The sequence below is a fragment of the Bufo bufo genome, chromosome 4 (genome assembly GCF_905171765.1).
Source record: "Bufo bufo chromosome 4, aBufBuf1.1, whole genome shotgun sequence".
Classification (NCBI taxonomy): domain Eukaryota; kingdom Metazoa; phylum Chordata; class Amphibia; order Anura; family Bufonidae; genus Bufo; species Bufo bufo.
In genome coordinates, this window is record NC_053392.1 from 230,634,267 (window position 1) to 230,646,470 (window position 12,204).

The 12,204-nt window shown below is 46.7% G+C and overlaps 1 protein-coding gene across 1 annotated transcript in view; it reads left to right on the forward strand.

Moving 5' to 3' along the window:
- The first annotated feature begins 1,923 nt into the window (after nt 1-1,923).
- Nucleotides 1,924-12,204, forward strand: part of MB21D2 (Mab-21 domain containing 2) — an 81,960-nt gene continuing 71,679 nt past the window's right edge. Inside the window, exon 1 of the mRNA XM_040428362.1 lies at nt 1,924-2,369. Coding sequence (XP_040284296.1) covers nt 2,165-2,369 — 205 coding nt within the window. The 5' untranslated portion in view covers nt 1,924-2,164. The remainder of the gene's footprint in view (nt 2,370-12,204) is intronic.

Below are 12,204 nucleotides of genomic sequence, written 5' to 3' on the forward strand. Positions count from 1 at the left end.
CTGAGGTCAGACCACCAATGTTTATTAGACCTCAGCTGACAGCCCCAATAAGACCCCCAATGTTAATAAGACCCCAATAAGATCTCAGATCAGACCCCAATGTGAATGACCCCCAATCAGACCTCAGATAAGAGCCCCAGTGCCTCATATCAGCCCCCAGTGCCCCTCTTCAGCCCCCAGCAGCCTCTCTTCAGCCCCCCAGTGCCTCATATCAGCCCCCAATGCCCCTCTTCAGCCCCCCAGTGCCTCATATCAGCCCCCAATGCCCCTCTTCAGCCCCCCAGTGCCTCATATCAGCCCCCAGTTGCCCGTCTTCAACCCCCCAGCAAACTGTATGTATGCAGGTGATAGGCTATCAGGAGCTGAAGAGGAGGAATTATTATTGCCCATGTCAGCTAGACAGCTCAGTGGGGGTAAGGAGCTGTAGCACTAAAGGGCACAGAGCACGAGGGGCCAGAACATGGGGCTAGAAGCACTGAATGGCACAAAGCACAAGGCAGCAGAGGGCGGAGGCAGAGAACATGGGGCCCTCTTGTTGCTGGCGACGACGCAAGCGGGGGGCTAGGACTTAAAGGGAACCTGTCATGTGGATATTTGATTATAATCTAACTAATTATATACAATCATTAACTACTAAAAAGTGCCTTAGATGTATTCACTTACTGGTGTGACAGATGGTTATCTCATAATATACACACAAAGATGCCGCATGCCGCATGCTAATGAGCTGATTTGAGTCCAGCGTGATGTCATTGAGTCCAGCGTATATTTGATTCAGAGATATAGCCACTCCCCTGCCCACCTGCTGCTGATTCATATGGAAACAAACTGTCACTCAGCAGCAGGTGGGCGGGGAGAGTCAGGAGCTCATGAATATTCAGGACTCATCATTATCAGCTGGAGCTTTTCAATACAAGATGTTGGCAGATTGACTGGGTCAATCAAAGAAAGTGACCCAGCATTATGCTAAGAGAATCAGTCACTTATTTATGTTGCCCTTAGTAAGGCCTTATTCACACGTCCGTTGTTTCTTTCCTGATCTGTTCTGTTTTTTTGCGGAACAGATCTGGACCCATTCATTTTTAATGGGTCCTGAAAAAAAATCAGACATTGAGCTGTCCGTTTTTTTTCAGGACCCATTGAAAATGAATGGGTCCAGATCTGTTCTGCAAAAAACGGAACAGATCAGGAAAGAAACAATGGACGTGTGAATGGACCCTTAGGACACCATAAAACTGGTGACAGGTTCCCTTTAAGGGGTACCTCCATTTTCACCCCGGCAGCCCCCCTGACTTGAGCATCAGAGTAGTTCATGCTCCGAGGCTCTCCTTTGCCCTGCGCTAAATCGTGCAGGGCAAAGGCATATTCAGGAGTTTCGGTGACGAACCGGGCTCTCCATAGGGCTGCCAGGAACCCCGATGACGTCACCGGCACTGATGGATGGGCTTTACATTACAGTAAAATGGCTAGGGCAGCGCTAAAGAACGCCTATCAGAGCCAGTGACGTCACCAAACACACTGCCGGGCAGAAGCTTCTGCCCGGCAGTGTGTTATTGTAAACAAAAGAGCCCGTGCCCTGCGCGATCTAGCGCAGGGCAAGGGAGTGTATCGGAGCATGAGATGCTCTGATGCCAACATCAGGGGTGCTGCCTGGGTGAAAATATGGGTATGTCCGGGTTCAGCTCTGAACCCGGACAACCCCTTTAAGACTCCTTCACACGTCAGTGTTTAGTCAGTGATTGTGAGCCAAAACCCGGATTTTAGCACCACAGACATAAGGTATAAAGGAAAGATCTGCACCTGGTTTTGGCTCATGGAAATCACTGACCAAACACTGACATGTGAATGAGGCACTAAACCTGCACAGGGGGGAGACCAGGGACGGAACCATTCCTGCCTTTTCTGAAAGGGGGGTGAACCACCCTTTAGCAGCTAATGAATGCAACATTCTCCCCCCCCCCTCCCCTCCCCTCCTCCCAGCTTGATAGTTCCAGCTGCTCTAGCAGGCTGGCTGCTCTCCCATTAACCCTTTCAGTCAGAGACCTCCTCCTCCAGTCCGGTGTCTGTCACACTCCCAGACGGCAGCCATCAGCCACCATCCCGGGGAGGGGAAGGAAGGAGGCAGCGCCGCTCTCGTCTAATCCTGCTGCCTGTGCGAGTGAAGATGGCGGCTCCCATCCCCACCAAGCCCGGCACTGTAGTGGGAGGCAGCAAGCCCGCTCCCCCGGAGCTGGATTTCAGGTCTGGAGCTCGGGTAGAAGAGCTGAACAAACTCATCCAGGAATTCAGCAAGCACGACCAGCGGGAGTACGACGACCAGCGAGCCCTGGAGATCCACACGGCCAAGGACTTCATCTTCTCCATGCTAGGTAACCTGGCTGCTGCCCCCGTGCTCTGTGCCCACCTGGCAGGTCTGTGTCTGCCTCTGCTGCCAACATGTATGTACACTGCAGGTCATGTGTGCCTCTGCTGCCAACATGTATGTACACTGCAGGCCATGTGTGCCTCTGCTGCCAACATGTATGTACACTGCAGGTCATGTGTGCCTCTGCTGCCAACATGTATGTACACTGCAGGTCATGTGTGCCTCTGCTGCCAACATGTATGTACACTGCAAGTCATGTGTGCCTCTGCTGCCAACATGTATGTACACTGCAAGTCATGTGTGCCTCTGCTGCCAACATGTATGTACACTGCAGGTCATGTGTGCCTCTGCCCACATGTATGTACACTGCAGGCCATGTGTGCCTCTGCTGCCAACATGTATGTACACTGCAGGTCATGTGTGCCTCTGCTGCCAACATGTATGTACACTGCAGGTCACGTGTGCCTCTGCTGCCAACATGTATGTACACTGCAGGCCATGTGTGCCTCTGCTGCCAACATGTATGTACACTGCAGGCCACGTGTGCCTCTGCTGCCAACATGTATGTACACTGCAGGTCACGTGTGCCTCTGCTGCCAACATGTATGTACACTGCAGGTCACGTGTGCCTCTGCTGCCAACATGTATGTACACTGCAGGCCACGTGTGCCTCTGCTGCCAACATGTATGTACACTGCAGGCCACGTGTGCCTCTGCTGCCAACATGTATGTACACTGCAGGTCACGTGTGCCTCTGCTGCCAACATGTATGTACACTGCAGGTCACGTGTGCCTCTGCTGCCAACATGTATGTACACTGCAGGCCACGTGTGCCTCTGCTGCCAACATGTATGTACACTGCAGGCCACGTGTGCCTCTGCTGCCAACATGTATGTACACTGCAGGCCACGTGTGCCTCTGCTGCCAACATGTATGTACACTGCAGGTCACGTGTGCCTCTGCTGCCAACATGTATGTACATTGCTGGCCACGTGTGCCTCTGCTGCCAACATGTATGTACACTGCTGGCCACGTGTGCCTCTGCTGCCAACATGTATGTACATTGCTGGCCACGTGTGCCTCTGCTGCCAACATGTATGTACATTGCTGGCCACGTGTGCCTCTGCTGCCAACATGTATGTACATTGCTGGCCACGTGTGCCTCTGCTGCCAACATGTATGTACATTGCTGGCCACGTGTGCCTCTGCTGCCAACATGTATGTAAACTGCAGGCTACGTGTGTCTCTGCTGCCAACATGTATGTACATTGCTGGCCACGTGTGCCCACCTGGCAGGTCTGTGTGTCTGCCTCTCACGTGTGCCTCTGCTGCCAACATGTATGTATTGGGTCCAAGGCTCATGGATACAAAAAGGTAACCCATGACATTAGGCCCAGAGCTGACATGATGTGTGGATTCATATATGCATCATCTTTGTAGATAAACGATGACATATTAGACACACAGTACATTGCTGGAATCATATGTACTCAGAGGGCCAGGTTTATCATTAGCTCAGGTCAGAATAATGGAGTGAAAAAAGTCCCAAACGCTAAAACTGCGCACAAATGTGCGACTTTTTCCTGCTCTGCACTTTGCTCGCTAGTTTTCTGAAAGTGGGCGTGTTTTCTTATGTAAATGAATCTCTAGACAGATTTACTATTGGGACTATTTAAAAAGTCGCAGTTTCACTCCAGTGAGGACCATGCTTATCTTATGAGACTTTTTAATAGAACATGCGACTTTTTCATAAAAACGTGCGACTTTTTCGTAAAGATGTGCGACTTTTGTAAAGCTGCTTACTGACGGATAAACTGCTACCGTCAAACCACATTTATTACAGTCTGAAAGGGCCGATCATAAATCTGACTTGGCTAAAACTGACTTTAGCCATATGTGAAAGTGGAGTGAGCTGTCAGTCATGATAAATCTGGCCATCTATGGGTCTATCTAGAATGATCTGGACTTGCCTGCCTGATGAAGGCTATATGTGCAGCACTGGTGCTTCCGTGCTCCTGACTGGGACTGTGGAGGAGATCTAGCCGACATTGATTGGAAAGCCTAAACTTCAGCACAGCAGCAAAAGTATTTCCTCAGGTTTCTTTGCGGTTCCTGAAGGATCTGCATGCTTTCTTGAGACTGTTCCTACACTTACTCATGGAAGGAGCTCACGTCCTGGAGATTAACCCTTAGCTCCCAGTGATATTACAGTTTGTATTTCACATGGACGGGTCGCAGAGAATACACCCTGGGGCGAGTCTATGGCGCTTTGTGAAGTGCTGTGACTGCACTGGAAGTGGCCGGAGTCGCCTTTCTACCGCCTCTTGGCTGTTGCACAATAAGGAAATATTCCTTTGCTGCACCTTTTATAAATAAGTCTTAGAGGGTTTGTCCAGGATTACAAGAACATGGCTGCTTTCCTTCAGAAATGACTCCGCTCCTGTCCTTGGGTTGTGGCTTGCATTGGAGCTGAACCTCAGTAGCCAGCATGGGCTATGGACAGGTATAGCGCTGTTGCTGGAAGAGAGCAGCCATGTTTTTTTAATCCTGGACTAACCCTTTAAATAAAGCTTTGAGTAAATCTTCTTGCGTGTATTTGGCATCTAAGGCCGCAGCTACACAGTGAACACATTTCCATCCATTTGACGTCGGTGGAAAATCTGTCCGTTTCCTACATGAAGATGTCTGTAAAGAATCATCAAACTGGTGTAAAGTAGAACTGGCTTAGTTGCCCATAGCAACCAATCGGATTCCACCTTTTATTTTCCAAAGGAGCTTTGAAAAAAGAAAGGTGGCATCTGATTGGTTGCTATGGACAACTAAGCCGGTTTTCCTTTACTCCAGATAAATCCACCCCTCTGTTTGGTCGGTGTGTCTGTTTTTTGCCCTCCCTGTGCCATCCGTACTCCATGGGCACTGTTCAGCTGAAAATGAATTTCCAGAGCATCTCCTACCAATGGTCCGGGAAAAGACACTATCCGCGTTGTGTCATTGGTTTTTCACGGACCTGTAGACTCCAGTGGGCGTGTCTGGTCCACATCACCAAAGTGGTGCACGCCTCCGTGATGTTTCCTCTGACCCATGTTCAGTGGGAAACCACTGACGTATGAACAAGCACATTAAGAGTCGATGGCTACGTGTGCTGTCTGTGGAGAACATGTAGCGCATGTCTGTGCGTCAGTGAAGTGCGCACAAGGCCGCTTTCACAGTCCGTGTTTGATATGGGATTTCCACTACTGATTGTAAGCCGAAACCATAATGGCGCCTGCACAGTGATGAGGTATAATGGAGAAGATTTGTACCTTTTTTAGGTTTTATTTTCTGGTTTTGGCTCACCATCACTGATGGAAATTGCTCAAACACTGACTGTGTGAAAGAGGCCTAAAGCTGGTCAGGCGGCCATGTGTAGCGAATGTCTCTCCAACGCTGCATTGCTCTGTTTACTGCCGGTGACGTTACTGGGCTTCTCCTAGCAGTGAGCCCGATAACGTCACTGGCACACATGGTTGGAGGGTACTATGGAAAGTAGCATGGTAACAGCCTCCGGCAGCGCTATCAACCACCCGTCGGTGCTGGTGACATCACCGCGCTCACTGCTAGGCGGAACTCTCTGCAGGTTCCCTTTAAAAAGGTTTTCCAGGGAAATCCTGGAAACAGCCCGCTCAACCAATCACAGACTGGGGTGGGTCACTGCTGCAGCCAATGATTTGCTGAGCGAGCAGTCCAAGCTGCTTCCTGCGTGTTGATCCCAGGAAGAAGAAAGCAGCTGAGACCAAAAATGGCAGCGGGAGTTCAGGGAGGTGAGTAATGAATTTTTTATTTTTTTTATTTATGTCCATCCCTGGGGCAAACCTGCAGATAACGGCTCGGATACAGTTTGTCCCTAATGAGAATTCTTGTTTTGCTGGCTGTCTCCCTGTTAGGCCTCTTGCACACGACTGTATGGCTTTTTCAGTGTTTTGCGGTCCGTTTTAAACTGAACAGTTTTTTTGTTTCAGTATTTTTTTTTCCGTTTTGCCATTTTGTTTTTCCGTTTGGTTTCCGTTTTTTGCGGATCGCAAACGGAAGCATGGTATATACAGTAATTACATCGAAAAATTGGGCTAGGCATAACATTTTCAATAGATGGTTCCATAAGAACGGATACGGAAGACATACGGATGCATTCCGTATCCGTTCAGTTTTTTTTTTTTTTTTTACAGCTCCATTGACTTGAGCCACGGAACGTGATTTGCAGGAAATAATAGGACATTCTATCTTAAAACGGAAATACGGAAACAATGCATACGGAGTACATTCTGTGTTTTTTTTTTTTTTTGCAGACCCATTGAAATGAATGGTTTTGTATACAAAACGGAGCGTAAACGGGGAAAAAAATGTTTGTGTGCAAGAGGCCTTATAATATTTAATCTTCAGCAGGTCTTCTATATTTCATAGTAAGCGGATAGTTAACTGCATGTTTCTATTTCATTTTTAGAATTTTTTTTAATTTTATTTTTTTATGGGTTATCTAGGCAAAATGCATGAGGATCCCGGCTCAGTAATTGGCTGCCAACACAATGACAAGTGTCTGTCATCTTTCTCATAGGATGTGCTAGGGCTGCAGTAAACAATTATTTTAGTAATTGAGTATCTTATCGATTTTATTTTTCACTATTAATCGAGTAATCTAATAAGAAAAACCTTCTTAAAATAGCGTATTGCTTTTTAAAAACAATATTTTTATTTCTTACAGTGGTATAGCACATAATTGCACACACATAAGGCTTCTATACATTCTGTCAGAAGCCAGAATGTACCATATCGGGTACAGCTGGATACTGCCGACTGCTGTAATGGGGTCCGGCCTTGTTACAGCATTCAAGCTGGGTTTTGTAAGGACAAAAAAAAAGCTTTGGATGATACGCAGCATGTATGCCGGAACATGGCCAGATGGCCTTGGACCACATTATAGTCAATGAGAGCGTATAGCTGGTTGTATCCGGCTATACCCAATACGGTATACTCCAGCAGGCTGTTCCTCTGCCAGAATGTGTATCTAAGGTTATGTTGTGAACTCTGGTGGAGGAACAGACTGCCATGATGTCCCCCTTTCCCAGTGCCTCCATGCCATCCACCATGTCCCTCACGCCCCCAGATCAGCCCCTCCATGCCAAATCACAGGTGCCCCCATTTACCCCCCCCCCCCGCCAATAACTTTATACATGCCACTGCTGAATCACAGGTGCCCCCATTAACCCCCCCGCCAATAACTTTATACATGCCATTGCCAAATCACAGGTGCCCCCATTACCCCCCCCCCCCCCGCCAATAACTTTATACATGCCATTGCCAAATCACAGGTGCCCCCATTAACCCCCCCCCCCCCCCCGCCAATAACTTTATACATGCCATTGCCGAATCACAGGTGCCCCCATTAACCCCTCTCCCCCCCGGCCAAAAACTTTATACATGCCATTGCCAAATCTTAGGTGCCCCCTTCCCTCCCCGCCGCTGGTGCTGCTAACTTTATTCTTGCCTTTCCTCGCAGCATGCGCTGGCACATGGAGTCCGCAGGAGGCGCGCCTTCATCCCAGCATGCACTGGGGCCTGATGTCACACACAGCGTCAGCCAGCACGCTGACGATGTGTGAACGCAAGGCCCTGCAGCGCCGAGTCGGGAGGCCAAGGAACGGTGAGAAGCTTCACTTCACTCCCGCTCCGTGGTCATGTGATTTTAAACTTTTTTTTGGCTCGATTTCATCAATTTAAATCAATGAATCATTTCAGCCCTAGTGTGTGCGGATGGGATTTGAAAGATCTCCTAACCTTCTGTTCTGTAGCAAGTAATCAGCGCCTGCCCTTCCGTGGGAACCAGAATTGTCTGAGGTCACAAAGCTGGGAAGAGATGCTTCTATCTGAGGGGGAAAACAAGAGTTAACATTTTATTTAAAGGGAATCAGTTTTTCTTGTCGATTCCAGGCCCTGCTCCCATGTTATACTTTCTAAATATGTAGATTAGGTCTTTGGTGCAAAGAGGGTGTCACCATTGCTCTTGTTGCATCCAAGCTCTGCTCCTTTCTGTGACCAGCAACTCCCCTGGCTGCTTTGAATGACGGGGTCAGGCAGTAATAGAGGGGCTGACTACAGAAAGGAGTGGAGCTTGGATGCAATAAGAGCAATGCCGATGCCCTCATTGCACCAAAGGCCTAATCTGTATATTAAGAAAAATTATCATAACTTTGGAGCAGAAACTCGGATCGACAAAATCTATGCAAACAGCTGTACAGGGAGGTCACTGGTGACAGATTCCCTTTAAATGATCTGGGTGTTACTAATCACCACAGATTTAGAATATATTGTTAGTGGATTTATTCTACAAGTCATGTATATCAAGGAGCACTCCTGGAATTCTTTAATCTGTCCCTCCAGTAAATTGTTTTGGCGGTAATTTCTTTTTTATTGATTCTTTTTACGTTATCAGTTCCATTCAGTTGCACCACTTGACTCATTCTGACTCTCCAAATGAAGCGCCCTCTTCACTGTGGACCAGATGCCAGTCTCTCTATACAGTCCAGTCTGCATCCCATAGGCGAGCATAGACAGACTGACAAGAGGCTGCTTGATGCAAAGGGTCAGGCCGTGACTGTGTGGTCCAAGCGAAGAGATGGCGCTGATAATTCAGGAAGTAAACGATCATTACTATTTACCGGATAGGCATTAAGGCTACTTTCACACTAGCTTTTTTTTGCGGATCCGTCATGGATCTGGAAAAACGCTTCCGTTACAATAATACAACCGCATCCGTCATGAACAGAACCGGTTGTATTATGTCTTCTAATGCCATGACTGATCTGTCAGGAACACCATTGAAAGTCAATGGGGGGCGGATCCGTTTTCTATTGTGTCAGAGAAACTGATCCATCCCCATTGACTTACATTGTGTGTCAGGACGGATCAGTCTTGCTCCGCACCACATCGCGGACAGAAAAAAGCTGCAAGCAGCGTTTTTCTATCCGCGATGGGGATGCAACCAAACGGAACGGAATGCATTCTGGTGCACTCAGTTTCGTTCAGTTCAGTTTTGTCCCCATTGACAATGAATGGGGACAAAACCTGAAGCGTTTTCTTCCGCTATTGAGATCCTATGACGGATCTCAGTAGCGGAATAGAAAACGCTAGTGTGAAAGTAGCCTAACAAGGAAGAGCGAGATTTTCCTGGCGTGTTTAGTAATTCTCAGGCTGGGTTCACATGATGTTTTTGCCATCTGTTTATTGTACATAAACATATACGTTAACTAGTGTAGAGCGAAGTGCGCTTTGGATTATAGATCCGCAGTCGCCTCTTTCAAAAATTCCCATGCAGTATGGAGATCTGTCTCTGTACAGCATTAAAATGTATGGGCTGAGCGGAGGTGAAGTCTCGCGGGACTTCGGTGAAGAACTTTGACATTTGATTCTACAACTTTGAAAACTGTAATCCGAAGTTGGCTTTGGTACCGAGATACCAGTCTCCTCCGAAACCGACTTCAGATCCCAGTTTTAAAATGGTTTTCAAGTTGAAGTCCAAAGTTATTCAATGAAGTCTCGTGAGATTTTGGACTTAGGGTATTTTGCCTCCACGAAGCCCATACATTTGAAGTCTCCGTACAGAATTCAAACTAAGTTTCGCTCAACACTGACGTTAACAGATGCCTCAGACACATGTCATACAGTGGCATCCATCACCATAGAGTTCCATTGTAACGTGAAACGAAAAAATAAAAATAAAAAATAAGATAGAGATATATATATATATAAAACGTATGCGTTTTTTACCGGACTCTGCAGGATGGAAAATCGTGGTGTGCTACGCTTTTGTATCCCCTTCTTTCCCCCAAAATATATGTTAAACAGATGGCAAAAACGTGATGTGACCCCCACCCTTACAGAGGACCCGTCAACCTTCTGTTTTAGTGTGTGTGTGTGTGTGTATATATGTATGTGTGTGTATATGTATGTATGTATATGTATGTATATATATATATATATATATATATATATATATATATATATATATATATATATATATATATATATATATATATATATATATTATATTTTTATTAGTAAGTAGAGCTTCAGTTGTTGAACCTTGGAATTTCATGAGGATCATATTTACTAAAACGGGCATGTCCGAGGAGCTGAGAAACGTATTCTGTATGACGTTCCTTCTAAATGTGCACAGTGAAAACATTTATATTTTTTAATACTCCTGGAATGGTATGGGCATATATATATTTCATTGCACATGTATTCTTGAACATGCATGGAGGTTGTATAAGTGGTCTTGTCTTGTCTTGTCTTTGGATGCAAACGTCAAGAGGATTCCATGTATGGGTTGTAGCTTGTCCTGATAATCCAGTTTCAACAAGTTGCTACAATACAAATTTGGTTTGATAGGTGTATAATAAATGCATAGTTTTCTGTGACAAAACAGACCCTCAGGCCTCATTATGCAGTATACAGCCGAGACATGAAGATGCTGAAGTAAATGCACAGGAGTGTAAGTCTGGAAGCCCAACCTGCGGCCCTCCAGCTGTTCCAAAACTACAATTCCCAGTATGCCTGGACACCCTACAGCTATTAGGAGTTGTAGTTTTGCAACAGCTGGAGGGCCGCGGGTTGGGCATCCCTGGTCAAGAGAGTTCCAGGTCCCTCAGAGCTTGTTTTATGTTCCATGGTCTTTGCCATCATCGGGATGAAGCCTTGGTACTGCATCGTGACCTCTGCGTCATGTATTTCTATAGTAAATTTTGTAGGGATCAATAACCTGCGGCACTCCAGGTGCTGTCAAACTCCAACTCCCAGCGTGCAAACATGCTCTGGTGTTCCCACAACTCCCCTAGAAGTAAATGGAGCACTCTGGGAGTTGTAGTTTCAGAACAGCTGGAGTGCCGGAGATTGCCGATCCCTGGTCTATAGTATGGATGTGGATGAAGCAAGTCCTTGCATACAGTTTTAGGCAGGTGTGAGGAATATGCTGCAAAGTTAGAATGCTTTGTAACGTAGAAGTGTTAATGGTTTTCATTTATCAATTGACAATGCAAAGTGAATGAACAAACAAATGACCACCGTCTGCATCAATTCTTCTAGGTAGACTGGCACACAGTTATTTTAAAGGAACCCGGCAGGCAGGCACATATCCTCTGTGGATGTAGGCTTGCTCAAGTCATTCTGTCCCTTCATGCAATCCCACACAGACTTGATGATGAGAACGGGGCTCTGTGGGGCCATGCCATCAGGGCTGGTTTTAGACAATCTGTGCCCTGGACAAAATTTGATGTATAATAATTCAATATTGTAACACACTCGCATTTAGTCAGCTGAAAAGGCAGTATGCCAGAGCATTGCTAAGGTCTTAAAAGATCAGGGGCAAAAAGCCTAAAGGTGTATGCTACCCCCACCATAGAGTGAATAAATATAGAATAATTAGTGTGTGTCCATCTAGTCCAAACTGCATACTGAAACTGAACAAAACGCACTGTCCCCCGGACAATATTACCAATCATACCGCTAAATGCCCTTGGTCTCTGCAGTAAACGCTCCACAGTCACAGGCTGTAAAAGTCTCCTAGCTGAATGCTCCAGCAGCAGGAAGAGGTTGTGAAGCATGGCCTGCTGACATTGGAGGATGGCTAGGGCCGATTCTAGTTTCTCTGCTGCTTGGCCTCAGCAGTATAAGGCTACATGCACGCTAACTTATTTTGTTTCCATGTCCGTTCCGTTTTTTTTTTTTTGCGGATAATATGCGGACCCATTCATTTCAATGGGTCTGCAAAAAATGCGGACAGCACTGTCCGCATCAGTATGTCCATTCCA